Genomic DNA, 21,882 nt, shown 5'->3' with positions numbered 1-21,882 from the left:
GGTTTTCAACAAGTTTTGATAGATGTTAGAAATACTACCAAACTTTTGAGACAGAACGGGTTAGGAAAAAGGAGAAAGACATGGCAGATTGAGTGTGAGGCCCAAGAAGAGGCACTGTGAGGACCAAGGCAGAAATTCAAAGTAGGTTTCTACTATGTTGTTTCAGACGTGGCCATACAAGCTACAACAGCTACACTATAATTCCCCATTTGATGCGGGTGGTGCTGTGGGTTAAACCACTGAACCTAGGGCTTGCCGATCAGAAGGTCGGTGGTTTGAATCCCCGCGACGGGGTGAGCTCCCGTTGCTCGGTCCCAGCTCCTGCCAACCTAGCAGTTCGAAAGCACCTCAAAGTGCAAGTAGATAAATAGGGACTGCTCTGGCGGGAAGGTAAAAGGCATTTCTGTGCACTGCTCTGGTTCGCCAGAAAGGGGCTTAGTCATGCTGGCCACATGACCCGGAAGCTGTACGCCAGCTCCCTTGGCCAGTAAAGCAAGATGAACGCCGCAACCCCAGAGTCGTCCATGACTGGACCTTTACCTGGTCAGTGGTCCCTTTACCTTTACCTATGATATATGAAATATCTATCAACAAAGTATCTACTGAAGATATACTAGATGACTGCAAGCATTTAGAAAAAATCACTGATGCACATTGGAAACAAAGATATTGGCACCGAAGGTCTGTGCTGTGGACTTACAGCAATAGCTTGAAGACTTTCAAAGCTTATGCCACCACAAGAAGGAAAAGGCACACAAAGTGAGATTTTGATGTGCCTGAGATTGAAACCATTAAGAGACTTAAATTTTAACACCACAATTCACAAAGATTATTTAGCAGTTTCAAATTTTGTGCTTTTTAATTTTTTCACAAGACATGTTTTTGAGCATTGAAGTTAGCAATTAAAACAATTGTGGAGTGCAAGTAGCTAGCCTTGTCTAGGGCACAGAATAGCCCAGCACTGGCATTGGGTTGGGTTAATAATCGTGTTACACTCGTGAGTCTGAGTTATCCCTGGAGCCTAATAATGATACTGATGGGACATATCTTTAATTTTTGCTTTTAAAAGAGCTGTCTAGCATATCCCTTTTAATTTCACTTGTATCTTCCTCCAAGGGTTAAGTCCAATTTACTGTGGGAACACAGTATTCCTGGAGCTTAGTGTCCTAAACCAGCAATGAAAAATGGATTAATTGTTTGATGTGGTCTTCGATAAGATTCCTTTTCAGCTTTCAGTGTGAATCAGAGAATTCCAAAGAAGAGTAATGGATGTTCAAATAAGGCCATAAGTTAAAGCAGGGGAGCGCAGAGTTGAAGTCCTACTTTGGTGAAGCAAGTTGAATGACAATGAAACTATCTAGTGGTGTTTGCCCGATCCTCTCTTTTCAAATAATTTCAAGTGATAAAGTTTATGGCTAAACATTCTATGTAACCAGCACTGGTATATACATCTGTTGTGGGGAAATCAGAAGGGATAAAATATCAGGCAGGGCCTAGAAACCTGTAGGGACGCTTGCTGCAGGTAGAATGCAAAGCTGTTGTGGTTGAGGTAAAATAAGGCGGAAGAGGATGGGGGGGAGGAACACTGCTCACAAGAGCTTGGGATTAGAAGTGCAGCCTCCTGTAAGGGAGAAACGGAGCCTACAAGGAACAATAACAGGGGGTATGGTTCATGGAGGAAGAAAGAAGACTGGGAAAGTCCCACACAAGGTGTACAGATGATATGTTGCACTGGAATGGAGAAGGTGAGGACTGGAATGGAGAAGGTGAGAACTGCTATCTTCTTGTGCTGCCTACATTTCTCTTGATAAAAATGGCAAAATGCTGCTTGATTTCTTCAACAGGAAACTGCCCCCTTTCAAATGTCTAATTACTGATTTTTCAATTTGTAATATATTATAGCATCTAACTCCTTTTCTATTCCGGTGTGTGACCTAGCCAGTTGCCCCATCTCCCTTGTGTACCGATTTGTTTGGTTTATTTCCTCAACAGGTAACATGACACGGTGCATAAAGAAGCTGTGCTATGACCCTGGATGCCCACCCTTCAAATCTAATTCCTTAGGTAGTCTAAGGCAGCTGCACTTTCATATCATAGGTAGGTGTTGAGTAAAACCTTCTTCCTCAGCTGTGATCACACCATACATTTAAAGCATATTTATAGTGTATAACGTCCTGCAAAGTATATTGGGAGCTGTAGTTTATCCATTACGGAGGTTTCGTAGGGAACTGTATGTATGGTGTGTACATAGTCGCCAGTCCCACTCCCAGAACCAAAATAAGATTAAAGGGTGGAGGAACCTTTACTTAGCCCTATAGCCTTTGTTTCTCTTAGGAGCTTTCCAGTCCACCCACCACACCCCAGTTTAGCAATATTGCACTGGCAGTGTGGGGCCTCCTGTACATATGCATCTCAGGTCTATGATTAAAAATGAAATGAAACCTTCCTTTGCAAGCCACTAATTCAATACAATAAGCCTTTGCTAGCAGGACAATTAAATGTGACTTTTCTCACAAAATATGCTAGTGATGCAGACACTCCACCTACAACTGTCTCTTTGCAATGTGATTTCTGTGTCCACACCTGTGATCCATAGCTGGGCTCTGCCTGTTATCATGCAAAGGACTGAACAAAATTGGTTGCCTAAGCAGAAACAGCTTCATCCCAACAAAGTACAGGGGGATCTGTACTTGGCAGCCACAGAATGATAGCACACTTTGGACAGACATCAAGTAAAGGTCTAGCATCCAGTTTAAACAATACTTACGAAGCTGCGTGACAACATTGGCACTCGGACAATATGCTGTTTTAGATTTGTGATTACATTTTACCGCATTGAAGACCACAAATCTGCACCAATTTGACCGGAGTGGCAAATTTAGCCCAACGGGTGAATTTGTGTTTTCAGTTTTCAGGTGCACTTCACTTTTGCCAGTCTGCATACTTTACTTGCGTGCATGTTTGTGTGCGTGTAATTGCTGCAGTCTGTTTATGCATCTGCCCTCAGTCTGTATAATCTAGGGCATATTGAGAGAAATAACTCTCCCTTATATTTATCGTGGCAAGCCACACTGCTGCAGCAACACGCTCCAACAAACCCCTCCACGCCTTCCATCTGCCTTTCCATTTTTCTTGCTGGCACAACCCCAACCCTTTCCTCCCCCCTCCATTGAGAAACCATAAAACTTTCTGAAGTTCCCCTCCACCCACCTCAAATCCTCTGCCAAAAACTCACAAAGGGGTTTTCCCTACTCCCATCCCACTGGACAAGACACAAATCGTTCCTGTCACCTTGTTTATAGCTGCAGAGACAAATGTCTGGTCCTGCCACCCTCGGCAAAGAGTAGCAAACATATTTTAGGAAACATAATTCACTAAATGTGGTCTCACAAGAAAGGGGGGGGGAATCTCTTTTGTGGTCCAGGTGCAGGAATGGTAGGCCAGGCTTTAGGAAACCTGTTCAGCCCTTGCTTGGTTCAATCATTGACTTGGCCAAGTCTCAGTTTTATTTTTGTGTAAAATTGGAATTGTTGTGTTAGAGCTGTTTTGTGGGCAGATTATGTAGAGACTATAAAGAACATTCAAATGAAACATTTCTGCATAAACTATAGTATTCTCTACACTTCAAGCAAGGGCAAACAGAGTCCATAAAATCCATCAAATAAGCATCTCACCATACAAAGATTCTCTCACTAGGGCCACCAAGATGCATTGGGAAGAGCTCAGTAGTAGAGCACATGTATTGGAAGTAGAAGTCCCAAGGTTTCACCCTTAGTGATTACAATCAAAAGGACCTCAGCAAGATTAGAATATATCTCTCTTCAAGATACTGGAGAGCCACTGTCAATAAGAACAGATTATTCTGGGCTATATGGCCCAATGGTGTGACTCATTATAGACAGCATCATACATACATATGCTTATGCTGATGATGTGAGATTCAACAAGGGTTTAGATTTGTTATCTTTGCAGTGAACAGACCTGCTTTTGTTTTCCTGTCTTAAAGGATAAGCCACCAGTATAATCCAGACAGAAGCACTGGGATACCAGACATCCAGTAATTTGTGGTACACAAACAGTGAATGACCTGTACTCTGAAAGGCTCTCCATGTCTGTGCTTTCAGATTTTCACAGGCCCGTGTTGGTAACTTCACTGCCTGTTTGGCCACCCACTGTTAACCAGGTTATGAGCTGATCCTGAACTACATTATTCTACTAATGTCTGCACCACGAAGGCAGGAGCTGCTGGGTCGAAACTGCAGTAATGTGCTGTATCATGTCAGAGAGGCCACTCTACACGGTCACTTCTTTACACAGCCTAAATTTCATTACTAACAACTTCACAGAATGGGAGGGAATGTCAAACTGCAATGCACGACAGCAGACACAGCCTCGGTGTTTAGAATGCAAGATCCCAATCAATGAATTGAGCTCAATCTGAGCTATTTGCATCCTGCCTAAAGATTTCCATCCAACGTGAGATGCAGGAGAGTTATCTTTGATAAGTAACACAGCAGTTGTCTTACTGTGCCTGTGATCCACCATCACAGAATAAAGCAGGCATCCCCAAACTGCGGCCCTCCAGATGTTTTGGCCTACAACTCCCATGATCCCTAGCTAACAGACTAGTGGTCAGGGATGATGGGAATTGTAGTCCAAAACATCTGGAGGGCTGAAGTTTGGGGATGCCTGGAATAAAGTGTCTCATTTCCAACTGAAGCCAGCACCAATGTATTCTGAAAGAAACTTAGTATTCATGAATATTACCTTGCACATAAATAGGAACCGTTTTGAGTCATCTTTGGATTTAAAAATGACTTTACCTACCAAATGTGCAAGAACCTCCCTTTGCAAGAACTGTTTTCTAACTTCTATTCAGCTCTTGGGGCTTGCTGATATTCTCCAGGTTCTGTGTTCAGCTTAGAGCTAAACATCCTAATGAGAGGACAACTAATGATTACTGACAATATTATAGGGAGGGCCCTGCTTTGGGTGAAGCAGAAACTGCATGAGCAATGGAGACTTTCTCAAAGCTTACTGTCCATAAATGAAAACCAGTCTGAACTGGTCCCTTGGAGGTCAAAGGCACTAGGCTTCAGCTTAGAACAGAAAGAGGACAGTTATACCTGAGAAAGGTAGAAGGTTTAAAGTTCAAGAAAGAGGTGCCAAAGAGGTCACACAGAACAGCCAAGTCCCACTCATCCTTATCTGTCACACTGATACCTCCACAGTGGGTGAGTCCATAGAGTGTGTAGCCTTTGTGACACAGGCACTGGAAGCTGCCTGGCGTGTTTACACAGATGTGGTCACAGGTTCTGTCAAAGGAGCATTCATCAATATCTGGGAACAGGAAAAGAGTGTATAAGCCACATTCCACCAAGTAGACAGTACATCCCTGAGGCCTGGATTATTTTACTTCCTCAATAACCAGAGATTTTGAAACTGTACCCATTGCCAGCAGTCTTTTGTCAAAGTCATTCTAACAGAAGTGTGTGTGTGTGTGTGTGTGTGTGTGTGTGTGTGTGTGTGTGTGTGTCCAACTGCCATTATTTACTCTGCAGTCCAGGCTCCATTGTCAGACCTAACCCCTTCAAGTCAAATAAGCATTGAAGTACACATATTCAATATGCACAGCAATTACTCCTTAACACTCTTAACTACAATGTTACACTAAAAATCATCAAGGTTGAAAAAAGGTAAAAGCCCAGCTTCAAATCTCCAGAGCTATGAAACTCACTGGGTGACAATTGGGCCAGTCAACACTCCCTTTCTGTCAGCCTAACCTACCTCACAGGGCTGTTGAGGATAAAAGAGAGGGAACCATGTATGTTGCTCTGAACTCCTTGGAGGAATGCTGGGATAAAAACTGCCTATCTGCCTGCCTGAACAAAGGGATCTCCCCCCCCATCCTTTTAATACATAATGTTTATGAGTGAAAAAGTGGTTCTAAACCGTGCCAGTGACTGAACTGGGGAGGAGAGGAAAGGTGGTAATTGTTTCTGACTAATTAGGATAGAAGTATCAGCTTGGGAATACGTCACAAGATCAGAGCCAACACATTACTCAACTTTGTATGCAAGTCAAAGGGCTGAATCTCAGGGCTGACACAAGAACCCCAAATGGAGCAAAAGGGCTGGGAATGGGAAGAGAGTCTGCAAGTTTTCCACTGCCACTTTCTCAGTGAGATGCTCAGAAGTAACCACAAGCAGAAAATATGCTTTCCCAGTAGAGTTTTTGCTGAGGGAGATGCCAGGGCCACCTATTCTTTTCCTAAAGGGAAGTTCACTGGCACTGGAAGGCACAGTCTGTTGGCCACATCCAGCCTACTGGCTTCATGTTTACGTCATTGGCTTCATTAACCTAATTGCCACAAACTCATAAAAAGAAAGCCATGAAGGCAGAACCTGGATGGAGATGAAAGGGGCCATAGCCTAAGCATAAAGCAACTCTTCCCACCTCAACTCCTAACACATGCCCAGCTTCCCTAGGGCCAGGCCTTGTGCAGTCAGAATAAAACACCTGCACTACATCACATGTTAGCAGCTGTCTTCCCCAGCCAGAAGGGAGGGGAGAACTTGCAGCTGCTGATTTGGAGAGGGAAACAGGCCCTGGTGTTGAACACAGCTGTATACCCAAGCCAGTTGCCTCCTGAGGCCTGGGTTGTGACCTGGTATCATGTCAGTGAGCGGTGAAGTGTATGAGGGCTAGCTAGCACTTTGCATGCCCCAAGTGCTATGTGTCTCCAAGGTATTTGTACAGGAAGAGAAATACTTCCCCCTTTTTATGATTAGTCATGCTGAGGTAAAACACAGGAAGGGACAATTTCTTTAGCAGAGTGGGATTAAGCACTATTGTGATTTACAGATGATTGAGGAAATGTCTCTGAGCTAATTGGATTTAAATGTTTTTAATTGCACTTTTTGTACTGCAATTATTTAATGTTAATACTTCTTATAATGTTGCTTTTAACTGTTTTCTGTAAGGGCCTCTACAGTGAAAAGGCAGCAACTAAACATGAGTCAGTAAAATAGACTAGCCACGTTAATTGCATGGAAGCACAAATTCACCATACATTTCCTATCCAAAAGGGGGGGAAACCACAGAAGTGAGAATAAATTCCCATTATCTTGGAAATGACAGTTTTGAGGACTCGGCTGTTGAGCTCCCAAAAATCTACTACACCTTAGTTCTGAATGAGAGTCTGATTTTTTTTAAAAAAAAATTACAATGAAATTGATGAAATATGTTAATAACAGTGCAATGTATGCCTATGCATAAATAAGTCCTACAGAGTTCAACTAGGCTTGCTCCATGTTAAGTGCACACAGGATTGCAGCCTAAATGTCGGGGTTTTCCCTCCCCCTGAAAGAAAAGATAAAACAGTTTTACAGAAGTAGATTTGTTCAAATTAGAAAATTTGAACAAATCAACTTCTGTAAAGCTGGGCTGGCAGATTTTGGCTTATATATATAGCACCAAAATTCTCCTCCTGACACCCCAATTAAACCTATTGGACAGGGGAACAGCCCACAGGGAAACAGTAGAGTGAGGCAGCAGGTGCTGGGTTATGGGGCCAGTGGCATCAACTCTCTCCCTTGCCATTCCTTCCAAGACCCTGTTCATTCCACTCAGACATATGGTCTGCCTGGTGCCCTCAGGTCTGGTGGACGATTCTGACCCATCAACTGCCAGCCCAACTGACTTTTGTCATTAAATAGGAGGGAGCCATCTTGTCCTTTGTTTCAGGCAGCAAAATGTCTAGGGCTGGCCCTGGCTCCACCTATGGATCCTCCCCTGCATGTACTGTACTCTGAATCTGAAGATATGCTGAAATAACATATATTTCAGGTCAGGACAGCAGAGTTTTAAATAGTGTCCAGGTGAAAAAAGACAGAACTCCTTTATACAGAAACTCCTGTTTTACACAACCATTAAACAGGGAACTTCAGCAGGTAAAATTCCCTCTTCTACACGCCAAAGTTCATTTTTTTCACCTGGTTTAAAAAAAAAAAAATTCAAAGTAAGAAAACCAACATTTATAGTGCTCAGAATAATGAACTAAAATTCATGTTTATGCATTTGTTTGTTTGTTTTTAAATCAAGACAGCAATACAAACTTTACATTATTCTTTTCCAACAAATTATACTGAGGACTAAGAAAGTTAGGAAAGAAGCCTGAGGGGATTAAGGGTGTTAATTAACTGCCATACAGATAAGTTCATTACATTGCTGCTTAATAACAAGCTGCCAGGTGTTAATAGGAGTGGCGACTAACATCTACAGTTCCATTCTGCATCAGGTCCCTCTTCCATCTTTGAAGCAGTATTTTAGCATCTTCCCTGTCTACTTGGGTGGGTGTCTGAAAGCATGGCTAGTTAGTATCTGGCATGCTCATGCAGTCATGCCTATCTCAGGATCTTCCAAAGAATTTCAACTTTTTTTTACTCTTATGGAAGACAGAACAAATGACTGGCTATCATGTTTCCTTGAAAACTGTCCCATAATTTCTTAGCTCTGGAGCATGTTGTGTGCTTAGGAGAAGGACCATTCCAACGTTGCAGGCCACAACTGTGAGCAAATCTAGCTCAGTGCCTAAAGCCTTTGAACTCATACAATAGCTGCACCACTCTTCAGCAAAGATCCCAAGATGACTTTACCTTGACAGGTCCTTTCGTTGATCAGCAGCTTATATCCTTTCTTACAACTGCATTCAAAACTCCCCACTGTGTTCCTGCAGATGTGGTCACAGCCGCCATTGTTCAACCTACATTCATCAATATCTGCAGTAGGGAGAGGAAAAACACAAGGCAAAACATGCTTAGCTAAGGGAATTAGTTAAGAAACTGTGACAGTTAAATGCATGCCCACTCCATGAAGAAATGGAATTGGTGGGCGGTACTCCTGAGTTAAAAATACAGGTGACGTTAAAACATAACACGAAGCTAAACCATGGCTTAGCATGAATGTGTAGGATCTCAGGGAGGGAACTATAGCAGTTTTGCTCCTCCTGGGTCCTTTTAGCTCAGCGTGGCGTAACAGCTAAACCAAAATTTGGTCTAGCATGCCATTTGAAGCAGAGCTTGTGATTAAGCTCTCTCCTCCTTCCCCATATGCTGTAATCAAGGTTTGTTCTAGGCCAGTGGTTCCCAATTAGGGGTCCGGGGACCCCTGGGAATCCATGGAATGCACCCATGGGATCCGCAGCCCCATCCCTTGTCTTCCCTCCCACTATTTTTTTTTTGTCATTTTTGCATGGTAATACCATATATTTTATGGTCTGTTTTAGCAGTGTGCAAATTTTCAATATATTGGCCAAAATCAGTTTTGAAATCACATCACGATAACAATTCTGACTTGGCAATATGCAGCAATTTATCACTCCTTGTGCAAGGGAGAAGAGAGCAGCCAATTTCAAGGCACCATGAATATCGCACAATGATCTTAGCTGATAACGGTGCTGATATGAGCTGCCTTCCCTCACGCTGACGGAGAATGGGGCAGCTGATCACCCTTCACTTCCAGGCACCGTGGCACTTCCTTCCCCTGGCACTGAGGGGGAGCAGCTTTTCTCAGTCAGCAGAAAAGCAGCAGCAGCCGCCACAGTGGACATGCAGCTTTGCTGGCTGCCCCACTGACGGCAGCTTGATGCACCCCCCACCCCCTCCCACTCAACCCATGCAGTGGAGGGGACTCCGCTTCCTCTCCCCCCTGCACCCATCCAACCTCTGCTCCTTCTGATCTGCTTCGCTTTTGAAAAATAGGGGGTCCTCAGTAATAACCACAAGCCCTGATTTGAACAAACATGCTAAGCCAAACCTTGGCTTAGCTGAGCACTGAGCCAAAAGGAACCAGTTCAAGCAAGGACTTAGATGTGCAATTAAGTTCTGTCCAAAATGTGGCATCCATTGCCAATTTGGGGGTGGGTGGGTGGAGCAGAACAGCACCGGAAAGGTGAGAGAGATGAACTTCAAAGGGGGCTATGTGAGGCTGTTTATAGTAAGAAGAATGTAGCCCACCATGACATTTCAAGTGTGGCCACCTTCCTCAGAGGCAGTTGCTCAAAATACATCCTTGTGCACAAGTTCTGTTGCCTAAGTTGATGTTGGTCATGCACACAGTGCGCAGACTACCCAGAGCATTGTTCTGAAGCAGAAGAGTTATGTTAAAGATGAGCAGGTAGCCAACAGTTGTTGAGAAGGGACAGATATGTAGCTAAGGTTCACAACAACCAATGACTGGACAGTAGCAATGGTGGGCTGCTGCCACTCACAAGATGCCTGGTTGGTTGTGTTGCTGCTGTTTATTGGGAGGTAGAGGGGCAATGCAGCAGTAAGGTCAGTGTAGTGGAAACACACTGGCAGAGCCAATCCGGTGCTCTTGCAAGTGAGTCTGCACTGCACGGACCTCACTGCCACCTCACCCTCTACTTCTTGGTAAGCAGCAGTGATGTGATCAACTGGAGGTCAAGTGAGCAGTACTGCCCCAGTAGGGTGTCTCCTACTGTATCTGGATGAGAAGTCGAGCAGGACAATCTTATGGGAAAGAGAATCCCACACCTTGGTAGTTTCACATCAGCAGAAAAAAGGTGTGTTCCCCCCTGCTCTGGTGTTTTTCTGCCTGCCCCATTGAGCAGGAAAGTAAGTACAGTCCCAGGACTAGCACACTTGACACACCACCACCAACCTGGCAATTCCCGGAATGTGTTGGAGGAATGAGAGAGCTTTGAATTGGCTGGATCCAAAGCCTCTTCTGCTGAGCCCCCAACAGGGAGACTTGTATGACCAGATCCCCTTATCTGCTCATTGGCCTCCCTCTACACAGGCAGAGGGAAAGTTCTGCTGTATCCTATGATCCCTGCAACACCCCCTTAGGATTGTGCCCTAAGTGGGTTGGGGTGGTGATGTGGCAGTGGCTTAGCCTTATTAGCTCCCTGCACATGAAGGCTAAGACCAGTCTTAGATCCAAAATCACAATATAGTGGTACCTTGGTTTGCAAACAGTCTGGTTTGCATACGTTTTGGATTACAACCGCATCAAACCTGGAAGTGCATGTCCTGGTTTGCAAACTTCTTTTTTTCACAACCCTTTTTTTGGATTATGAACAATTTTGGGGAGGAGGCCCCATTGGCGAAAGCGCGCCTTGGGTTACAACCTGTTTTGGTTTACAAACGGACCTCTGGAACGGATTATGGTTGTAAACCAAGGTACCACTGTAATCACTGTCTGGATTGCAATGGTTAACTAGCTCTGAGCACTCAAATAATAAACAGGAGGGATTGCAAATAACTATATTGGAAGAGGAAATAGTTTTCAAAGAACAGTGATTTTGAAAATAAATGTGGTAAAAAAAACAACCTTTACAATTTGGCTGTTTTGCAAAAACCAACATTTCTCTTTCCCACATCCACATCCACACACACCCCTCTCTCTCACACACGATTCCCTAAATTCTCAAATAGCTTCTGCTACCTGTTAAGGGATATTTTTACTTACAAATCAGAAAATTTATTGCTAGGAAATGGTCTGTAAAATAGAATGAACCAAGGCTGATGAATGAACCAAGGCTGATGAATCCCAGAAAGAAAGTTCAAGCAAACCTCATCCAAGGCTGCTCCCCTGTGTCTCCCCCATCCCATCAGTTCTAGCAGGAACTATGAAGTTGGAGCTTATTATTATTATTATTATTATTATCATTATTATCATTATTGTTGTTGTTGTAAGTGAAGTGAACTAGCAGTAAAACAGCTTCAAACTGTAGTAAAATCCCAGACACAGGGGCTTTGGCTCTGGGTTATTATGCTTTCCTGAAACTCTAGCATCTTGGAGGCGGTGAGCTCTGAAAAATAATAATGAAGCAAATGGGGTCTGGAATCAGTAAGGCGGTTAGACAGCTTTCAGCAGAAGGGTCCCCCCCCCTTTTAACTAAGGTCACGTTCCCTGGAGCTGCCAGAGACAGAACGCAGACGCCCTCCATTTGTGGAGCCTCACCTTTTTCTCTGCAAGCCTTTCCAGATGATTAAAAAAGCCCACATGCTTCTCTCACTCGTATTCATGCTAATGCCAATCCAGCAGCAATAGCGTGATACCCTGTCCTCATGTAATTAACCGAGGGGGAGGGAAGCCGTGTGTGTGTGCGCGCACACATGTACATAGAATCATAGAATCATAGAGTTGGAAGAGACCACAAGGGCCATCCAGTCCAACCCCCTGCCAAGCAGGAAACACCATCAAAGCATTCTTGACATATGCCTGTCAAGCCTCTGCTTAAAGACCTCCAAAGAAGGAGACTCCACCACACTCCTTGGTAGCAAATTCCACTGCCAAACAGCTCTTACTGTCAGGAAGTTCTTCCTAATGTTCAGGTGGAATCTTCTTTCTTGTAGTTTGAATCCATTGCTCCGTGTCCGCTTCTCTGGAGCAGCAGAAAACAACCTTTCACCCTCCTCTATATGACATCCTTTTATATATTTGAACATGGCTATCATATCACCCCTTAACCTTCTCTTCTCCAGGCTAAACATACCCAGCTCTCTAAGCCGTTCCTCATAAGGCATCGTTTCCAGGCCTTTGACCATTTTGGTTGCCCTCTTCTGGACATGTTCCAGCTTGTCTGTATCCTTCTTGAACTGTGATGCCCAGAACTGGACACAGTACTCCAGGTGAGGTCTGACCAGTGGTACTATTACTTCCCTTGATCTAGATGCTATACTCCTATTGATGCAGCCCAGAATTGCATTGGCTTTTTAAGCTGCTGCATCACACTGTTGACTCATGTCAAGTTTGTGGTCTACCAAGACTCCTAGATCCTTTTCACATGTAGTGCTCTCAAGCCAGGTGTCTCCCATCCTGTATTTCTGCCTTTCATTTTTTTTGCCCAAGTGTAGTACTTTACATTTCTCCTTGTTAAAATTCGTTTGCTTTGGCCCAGTTGTCTGTTAAGGTCATTTTGAAGTGTGATCCTGTCCTCTGGGGTATTAGCCACCCCTCCCAATTTGGTGTTGTCTGCAAACTTGCTCAGGATGCCCTCAAGCCCATCATCCAAGTCATTGATAAAGATGTTGAATAAGACTGGGCCCAAGACAGAACCCTGTGGCACCCCACTAGTCACTACTCTCCAGGATGAGGAGGAGCCATTGATGAGCACCCTAGGAGGAGCCATTGATGAGCATATTTATGAGTGGGAGATACAGCTTTAACTCTGGAAGGCCCAGTCTCCAAAATGCCAACAGTCCATGGATGAACATTGCTGTGATGGGAAGGAGGGTGCGGGGAGGGAGGCAGCATAAGGCCAGGAGAGTTGTATAGCAGGTTGATGCTCAGCTTCAAAAGTAACAAAAAATAAATTGACCCCCCCCCTTTAAAATGGCACTGGCATCCTGGGGAGCTGTGCTGCTTGGGGCCATGGGCACTATTCAATAAACACTCAGGAGACTTGAATGATATTTCACTCAACACTCCCAGCTGCAAAAAGACACCATAGCTGAGAAGTAGATTTTCCTAGCAAATTTTCCTAGCAAAAAAATCAGCACAGTTTTGAGTGCTGGGTAAATGTGAAATCTCCACAACAGACATGCTACCTTGCGTTGAAAATGTCCCATTCAACAAATAAGTAACAACTGCACTTGTGTGTGGTGGGGGATGCGAAGGAAGAGGGGAGAATCTTTTGAGAAAGTCCTCGGGGCTGTAGCTTAGCAGCAAAGCACATGTTTTACATGCAGAAGGCTGCAGGTTCAATCCCTTGTCTCTCCAAACAGGGCTGAAAAAACTCCTGTCTGAAACTCTGGAGTTCAAGCACCAGTCAGTGTAGACCAGGCATCTCCAAACTGCGGCCCTCCAGATGTTTTGACCTACAACTCCCATGATCCCTAGCTAACAGGACCAGTGGTTGGGGAAGATGGGAATTGTAGTCCAAAACATCTGGAGGGCCGAAGTTTGGAGATGCCTGGTGTAGACCAATGGTCTGATGTGATACAAGGCAATTTTCTATGTTTCCTATTTCTATGTCAAGAAATAATTAAAAGGTTGGCATGCTTTTGAAACAATGGCACTTGGTAGAGCTGTGAAGATGGAATGAAGCTAGAACATGGACGTTTCACTACCCTGGGCTGCTCACCAGACCCATTGCTACACTTGGAAAACCAGGTCAAAGCAATGGCTAAGACAGCTGTCAACAGCAGCCTCTGGTGAAAATGCTGCAATCATCTCTTAGATTTGGATCAACAGTTTTAATTCGTGTCACAATAAATTTTAAGGACAGAGTTACTATGAAACTCAGTTGATGAGGATAGCATTGACGGCTCTGTGGAGGCAACAACTAAATGAGGCAGTTCATGGAAGGGGGCACTGGGAGACGTGAGGTAATTATAGTGCCCCATCTAGGTAAAATTTGACTTTCCAACTTGTAAACTGAAGAAGGAACTCTACATGGCCCAGTCCTGTTCTGTGGAACATGCTCTCCTGTCCCATACACTGGGTATACATTTGGCTGCCATTTACCTTTGCACGTTTTTCTATCAGGCTGAAGCATGAATCCCATTGGGCAGCTGCAGTGCACACCAGTGGCTGCATCATGGCACTTGCTGTCACAGCCTCCATTGTTGACAGCACACGTTTCTGAAAGAAGATAAACCAACAACAGAGAACACTTTTAAAGTATGCGTAAATACTTCAAAACTTCAGCAACAGTTCCTGAAGGCTATACGAGTGTTGATGGGATAGATATGATTTTTTTTAAATAAAGTTTCTGGGTGATGTTCTGTCTTCTTCTTGTTATTATTATTTATTAAATTTGTACACCGCCCTTCATCCAAAGATCCCAGGGCAGTTCACACAAAAAATACAAAGTGGGAATACTGAGGCAAATGATTTCCCATGAACTGTGCTAGACTGAGGTATACAAAATATTCCACTTCTGCTTATGAACTGAAATGAAGTCAACATCAAACTTTCAAAAAGAAAAAGAAAGAAAGAAAGCAGAGTGCCCAAGATTATCCTGTCAGATAATCTGTTTCAAATAAATTCATTTTGTCAGCCAAAGACATTGCAAAAAAATAGTTCAGGGCACTCCTGTCATAGTGTGTACATGGCAGAAAAGTTAAAAAGGGAATAATTGGTTTGCCACCCCTATTCCCCATCATTTCCAACAGCCATGTGAGGAAAAGAAGAACAAGCAGACACGAGGCACTGCCATTTCCACATGCTACTGCTCTCACTAGAAAGCCTGGGCTGCTCCTCCCCACTCATGAAGGATTTCAGAACCGACTGAGATGGAGCAGCAGAACCATCTGCTCTGAATGGTGGAGTAAAGAGAAGCCAGTTAGGCTCCAGAAAGCCAAACCACTCCCCATAAGATCAACACATTTCTGCTGCAGACACCTCAGGGAAGGTAGGGAAACCAGGCTATTTCTCAAGGGTCCAACAAGGTCTGTTTTTAGACCCATCTGCTTCAATGTCAGTTAGTTGATATGAGAACCTGGTAACATAAGTTTGCTTGATTTCATCTTCCTTCCCCACCGTTTTCTTTTTATGCTGTAACTTTTTGGATTGTAGTAATTGGTAGCTACTGTTTATATATACGTATTGATATTGATATGTAAGCCACTCTGGGAGCCTTTCTGGCTGAAGAGTGGGATACAAATGCTATGAATGAATGAATGAATGAATGAATGAATGAATGAATGAATGAATACATACATACATACATACATAAATACATACATACATACATACCAGCAGCAGACAGTGTGGTGGGACTCTGCTTCTCACCTGACCTCTGGTCAGTTGTGTTGCTGGCAGTTCCCAGGAGGTGGAGAGGGAGATGGCGGAGAGGTTAGCACAGTGCAAACACCAGCAGGAACTGGCTCTGCTGGGGCATTTGCACTATGCCAAACTCTTCACCACTTCTCCCTCTTCCTCCCAACAAACAGACATTATGTGACCAATCAGAAGTGCCACCCTACTATGCCAACCACTGCTGATACATACATAACCTGCCTTTGCGTACATGAACAACAACAGCATTGGCTGGGATTTTACTTTAATTGAATTCTTCTAACCAACTCAGATGCTTGCTACTCAGGACGGGGAAGTATTTAACACACATCATTTACATCTTGACAAAATGTGCTTGCAAATCAATCTTCATTCGTTGTTCTTGCCACAAAGTACATTGCATAGAAACCAAGCAGCTTGTTAATGAAGATTAATATTTGAAAATATTAGTGACTACGTGTCTTGGGCTCTAAGGAATGTAATCTGTTTTGGGTATTAGTGAGCAAAGAAATTGGAATGCTTTCCGTCTAAAAGCGACCCATGCCTATGAAACTAAAATACTATAAACATACTACTCAGTTTATGTAATGTAACCCATCAAGGCAAATGTTGTACTTTAACTCTTGTAGTTTCAGGGCTGGGCCAAAGCAAAGCAAGTCATTGAAGATTTTATTTCCTCTTAAATATACTTTGTGAAAAGCATCCATGAAGTCTAGGCCTTTGGTATGCAAAAGGGCCAGTTATGGTTTGTTATGAGGCCGAAAGAAAAGGCAAACAATATGTTCCAAAGGCAGCGAGAGTTCATGTTCAGGGTACCAGTGGTTACATAACACTTTATTTTAGGGCAACACGTAATCTCTTATTCCAGAAGAAGGAAGTTCAGAACAGAACGTTGTGGGTGGCCCTCATTAAGAACACTCCAGTTTCATAGAAAAGCTCCTACGTGTCCCTCTTAACATATTTAACCAGCAATATGCTTACATACTGAAGTGAAAAAAATCACAGTCTTCAGTACAATGATTAGGTAATGTTACAACCATTGATAAGATGTGTAGTTATGGAGGGCTTGTAGCTAAGACAATAGCATTTTTCTTACAATATAATAACTAGACTATTATATAGTGGTCTGAGCTGATCTTCCGACTAGGAAGAAAGGAGTGTTGAATTCTCATCACACTCTTTGAACACACACACCCTTGCCGCTTCACCCAAACTGGGCACCTCTTTGCACACTATCACTTTATATCAGTTTCATTTACAATTTCTACAATTACTACACATTTTAGGGTGCAATCTACCTCAATTAAATTTAATGGGAGCTTTAGGAGAAATGCATCACACATATTTAGACCCGTATTTTGCTAGGCACTCTGCAGGGCATAAAAGTGAAGCAACTTGCTAATTACATTTCTCCCTAAACATTCCATCACTGAAGCTGCCTTCGTCTCCCTGTCACCCTGTGACAACTCTTCCTTCCCACTCCAAGCTTATGTAGTCTAGGCAGCTTGATCTTAATAAAACAAAGAAAACAAGCAAGCCACAAAATTTACTAATCAGCATTTTGACGGAATATATTAGTTGCACATTCTGTTATCCAGGGTAGCCAATGTGGTGCGCTCCTGATGGCCTGGACTACAGCCCCTATTAGCTCCAGCCAACATAGCCAGTGGTCAGGGCAGGTGAAAGTTGGAGTCGACAATACCTGAGGGTCCCACACTGGCTCTTCTGCTCTACCCTGTAGGACAATTTTTTGGGGACACACCTCAGCACTATTAGTGCACAGTAAACTTGTTTTTTCTCTCCATGTACAAATCCACAAATACGATTTCAGAGACTAATTAATTCCACTAATATAGCACATGTTGATCAGTCATTTGGTTTCAGACTAAGCAATGTGGGTAGTTACATTCCCACTGCAGTTGTGCACCCATTGTAACATACAACCTGAAATATTCAGACCAAACTGGCATAATATTTATCATTATCATCACTGTCATTATCACTGTCATCTTCTCTCTTTCCAAACAGCCTAACGTTTTATTCATTAAATTTATATCCCACTCTTAGATTTATATCTATTTGCCATCTTAAACTTTGGACGGGGTGTACCCTGAGCTGATTATATCAATGGCAGATCCATAGTAACCATTATCATATGAGGCAGATCCACAGGCACCAATGCACATATGGAACATTTCTTGCCTAAGAACGCAGTGGCCTTAAAGCAGACAGAATTTTAAAAGGTCATCAACATCCTGCGGTGCTCAGAAGTTGGGGGAAATAACTAAGATCTTTTCTGGGCCACTGAGCCATAAGCACTAATGAGGTGTTTAACTATATTCTCATATGCCAAGTTAGTTATGCAGCTATTACATAATTAGCTATGCAATGGCTGGTATATAATCAAGTTGTTATAATGTTTAGATGTTTTTAAACCCATCAACAGTGAATTTTTATTTTGCATTTTATTGTCCTAGCATAGTTTTACATGATCCTTCTGTAAATCTTTACAGTCTGTATTGAATTTAATTGCCTTGAGGCATTTTGTATTATTTGCATATGTCATCTGTTCATGTTAATGAATATCTTATGCAGCACATTAAGAAACAGCATATCACGCTGTTAACCTCTCTCTACAGTATTAGGAAATGGACTAATAAGCCATATAGGAAAAGAAAATGTTGCAAATCAATAAAGACAGGCAACATGGCTCATGGAGAGAGGAAACATGATAATTCAGATGCATGATGAAATGGGCTGTTATTTACAAAAGCGTACACATCACAGTCCGGGACCCAGGTGGCGCTGTGGTTAAACCACTGAGCCTAGGGCTTGCTGATCAGAAGGTCGGCGGTTCGAATCCCTGTGACGGGGTGAGCTCCCGTTGCTTGGTCCCAGCTCCTGCCAACCTAGCAGTTCGAAAGCATGTCAAAATGCAAGTAGATAAATAGGAACCGCTACAGCGGGAAGGTAAACGGTGTTTCCATGTGCTGCTCTGGTTTGCCAGAAGCGGCTTTGTCATGCTGGCCACATGACCTGGAAGCTATACGCCGGCTCCTTCGGCCAATAATGCGAGATGAGCGCACAACCCCAGAGTCGGTCACGACTGGACCTAATGGTCAGGGGTCCCTTTACCTTTACCTTTACACATCACAGTAACCAGTTAGCCTCTAAGATACAACAGCATTTTTCCATCTTCATGCTGCTACTGGGGCCAATGTTGTGCCCTCCAAATATTGTTGGACTAGTAACTCCGTCCAGCCCCAACCAGCACGGCCAATTGTCAAGAGATGTTGGGAGGTGAAGTCCAACATCTAGAAGACCCCGTAGTGGAGGACACCAATCTACTGTACTCTCTCTTCCAGAATTAAGAGACAGCAGAATGTGTGATATTTTCTATTCATCCTGAGTGACTATGGGGAACATAGCTCTCCAGATCTAAGAGAATCAACATGATCCACAAAACCACAAAGAGCATGCACATGTGCATGTTGCACAGGGAAAAGCAAGACCACCTTGCTTCTGGAGCACTACATAGCAGATACACTAGGCTACAGCACAACTGGCTAACAAACAGAAAAGTTCCATACATGTTAAGTCAACATCCCAGACATCTCTTGCCTCTGTTTTGTGGGATCCTGCCAAATCAGTAATTATAGTCCTTAATGAAGTAGAAGACCTATGTCTTGGTTGCACCACTTCAGAGGCTGTAGGTGGGAGCTCACATAGTAAAATGCTGCCCCACAGAGGGGAAAACATAGAAAATACTTCTACATATTAAAATCTAGTGTGTCAAGGAGAAGACTAGGTTGGAATCCTTCTCCCTGGATTGTCTTTGTTTTTTGTGGTATGGAGGAGCATCATGTAACTTCTTCCTGCAGTGATAATCAAGTCTAAATTTAACCAGGATCTTCAGGGGCAGCATCCCTTTCCAGTGTTTAGTATTTCTCTCGCACAGGAACTGAATGACAAAGGATCTCCAGAGGGCTCTGATTGTAAACCTTTTGCCAATGTTAAGATCAGGTGAAGAATGATGGCTGCCATCAGTATACAGAAAGCTAATTCACTGAGAAGTAATGCCTTCCAGGATGGAACATGGGAGTTGTTTAACAAGGGTCAACCAGACATCTCCAAGCTGAAAACAAAATGTTTCTACAGTCTGATCAGAACTGTTGAGCAAAACATTTGAGCTGCCAAGACAAGGAAACATGTGACATAGATGAATGTACAACAGCCAGGGCCAGCCTTACTCTGAAGTACCACAAAGCTGACACCTTGGTCTGCAATCTCCATCCAGTCCAGAGTACAGGTGTGGGGTAATGTTGACTTTCGTTATGGTGCAAAAATGTTTGATGGGTAATTGATGTGTGTAATGAAGCCCCAAACAGTGGGAGGCAATTTTGTTCAGCTGAGCAGCAAGGTGGGAGGAAGGAGGAAGAAAAGGGGGAAAATTTCACCCTTTCCTCATCAGCTATTTCCCCCCTCAAAATTGTAAGTAGCCTCCCCAGCATCACCCACCAAATTGTTTCAGAAGCATTATTACATCCAAAGCATATTCCCACAAGCATATTCAGCATGTCATTGGGCTACTATATTGATGCCATTATGACAAACAAACAAAAGCATATTCCCCATGGAGGAAATGCAGAGTCTTTGATGTGATTTAAATAGACAGTGGGTGGTCCAAGTAGAAAAAACGGGTGGGGGGGAGGCAGACAGACAGACAGACAGACAGACAGACAGACAGACAGACAGACAGGAAAAGAAAGAAAGCTTATTACTAGTGCTGTGAAAAATGTAAAGATGATGCCCTACAAAAATTATCACTTAGTAATAGGAAGCCTTCATTTCAAGCTTGGGACAAGCAAAACAACTGAGAATTACTACAATTTGAGACACAGACTGCATATCTGGTGCAAAACATCTAGCATCAAGGAGTGATGAAATAGTATCATCCACAAAAAAATGATCATCTGAAAGAGCCCTTGGAAGACTATGCAGCATATTAAGTTTTTAGAAATAGTGGTTGTCTACCACCAATTATGGCACCAACCCATATGAAAGAGTTTTGCCTTGTTGTGTGTGTAGTGGTGGGGGTAACCTTAGGTCTCTGCAGATATTATCTTGTTGGTAAGAGACAAAATGACCTTCCTTTTTCCTTTCATCCATTCTGCTTCATCACTGCTTATCTCCTACCTCAACTCTACCAACACAAAATAAGGCAGCTCAGAAGTCACAGTCACATAGCCTTTCTTCTCATGTGAATCCTCATGGAAGAAGTGAGTAGTGATGCACTCAGCTCAGTCTATACTTCAGAACTGCATAAAACAATGTGAATTAGAGCTAACCCAGCATTATCAAGTCAAAAGTGGCAAGTAGGGACTAGCTGGTGACATCCACAGAATGCTGGCATGGTTCTTCAAAGTTTCCTGCTGTGAACTTAAGTTTAATATGGATGCAATGCTCATAGTTGCTACCGTAATCAAAGTACAACCCCCATCTTTATCCAGGTCTGTTATAGCATGCTATTTTAAGTTACAAATCTTTCATTAGGTAGTAGAACAGAAGCAAATACTTGCTGTAATATATGGCGGCAATTAGAAAGGTAACTCAAAAACAAGTTTCCCAAATACAGGCTCCACATTTGGCTCTGCCATAGAATCTCAACACCGTTTTGGGGCAAGTCATTGAATCCTTGTTGCCTTTGTGTTTCCATTGATGTAATTATGCTATCCTTGAACACATTAATGGCACATTAAAGACTGCTGTAGATTTTGGATGTAAGCGATGAAAGTCAGCTAAGTAGCTAGCAGGAGACAGACAAGCTTCTGGAAAGTGCTTTAGCAATTACACAATACAGAAGCAAATAACAGAACACACACTGCCCCTTACCCCTAAAAGCAGATGGCTATATTTTCTAGCAAAAGAACAGTCTATTAGCCCAAGCAAAGCAAGCAGCCATCTGAAGCCCCACATTGCATAAAAGTTCTGTTATTTGTAGGATAATTCTGTTGCCATGCATGTCTTTTTTTCTCCACTATCTGGGTAGCTCCAGGCCTGCACGCTCTTCCCTGATAGCTGGGGACCATGCAGATTACAAAGGCTAAAAAG

At 43.2% G+C, this 21,882-nt stretch overlaps 1 protein-coding gene across 4 annotated transcripts in view; it reads right to left on the bottom strand.

The window, feature by feature from the left end:
* Window positions 1-21,882, bottom strand: part of SCUBE3 (signal peptide, CUB domain and EGF like domain containing 3) — a 115,069-nt gene that overhangs the window by 17,963 nt on the left and 75,224 nt on the right. For all 4 annotated transcript variants that reach the window (XM_035123442.2, XM_035123441.2, XM_035123444.2 and 1 more), the window contains 3 exons: window positions 14,497-14,613; window positions 8,658-8,780; window positions 5,224-5,340 (listed from right to left, as the gene is read on the bottom strand). In XM_035123442.2, the coding sequence (XP_034979333.1) occupies window positions 5,224-5,340; window positions 8,658-8,780; window positions 14,497-14,613 (357 nt within the window). The remainder of the gene's footprint in view (window positions 1-5,223; window positions 5,341-8,657; window positions 8,781-14,496; window positions 14,614-21,882) is intronic.

This window comes from Zootoca vivipara, chromosome 7 (assembly GCF_963506605.1).
Source record: "Zootoca vivipara chromosome 7, rZooViv1.1, whole genome shotgun sequence".
Classification (NCBI taxonomy): Eukaryota; Metazoa; Chordata; class Lepidosauria; order Squamata; family Lacertidae; genus Zootoca; species Zootoca vivipara.
Note: the sequence above shows the minus strand (reverse complement) of the source record. Positions and strands in the feature narration are given on the sequence as shown.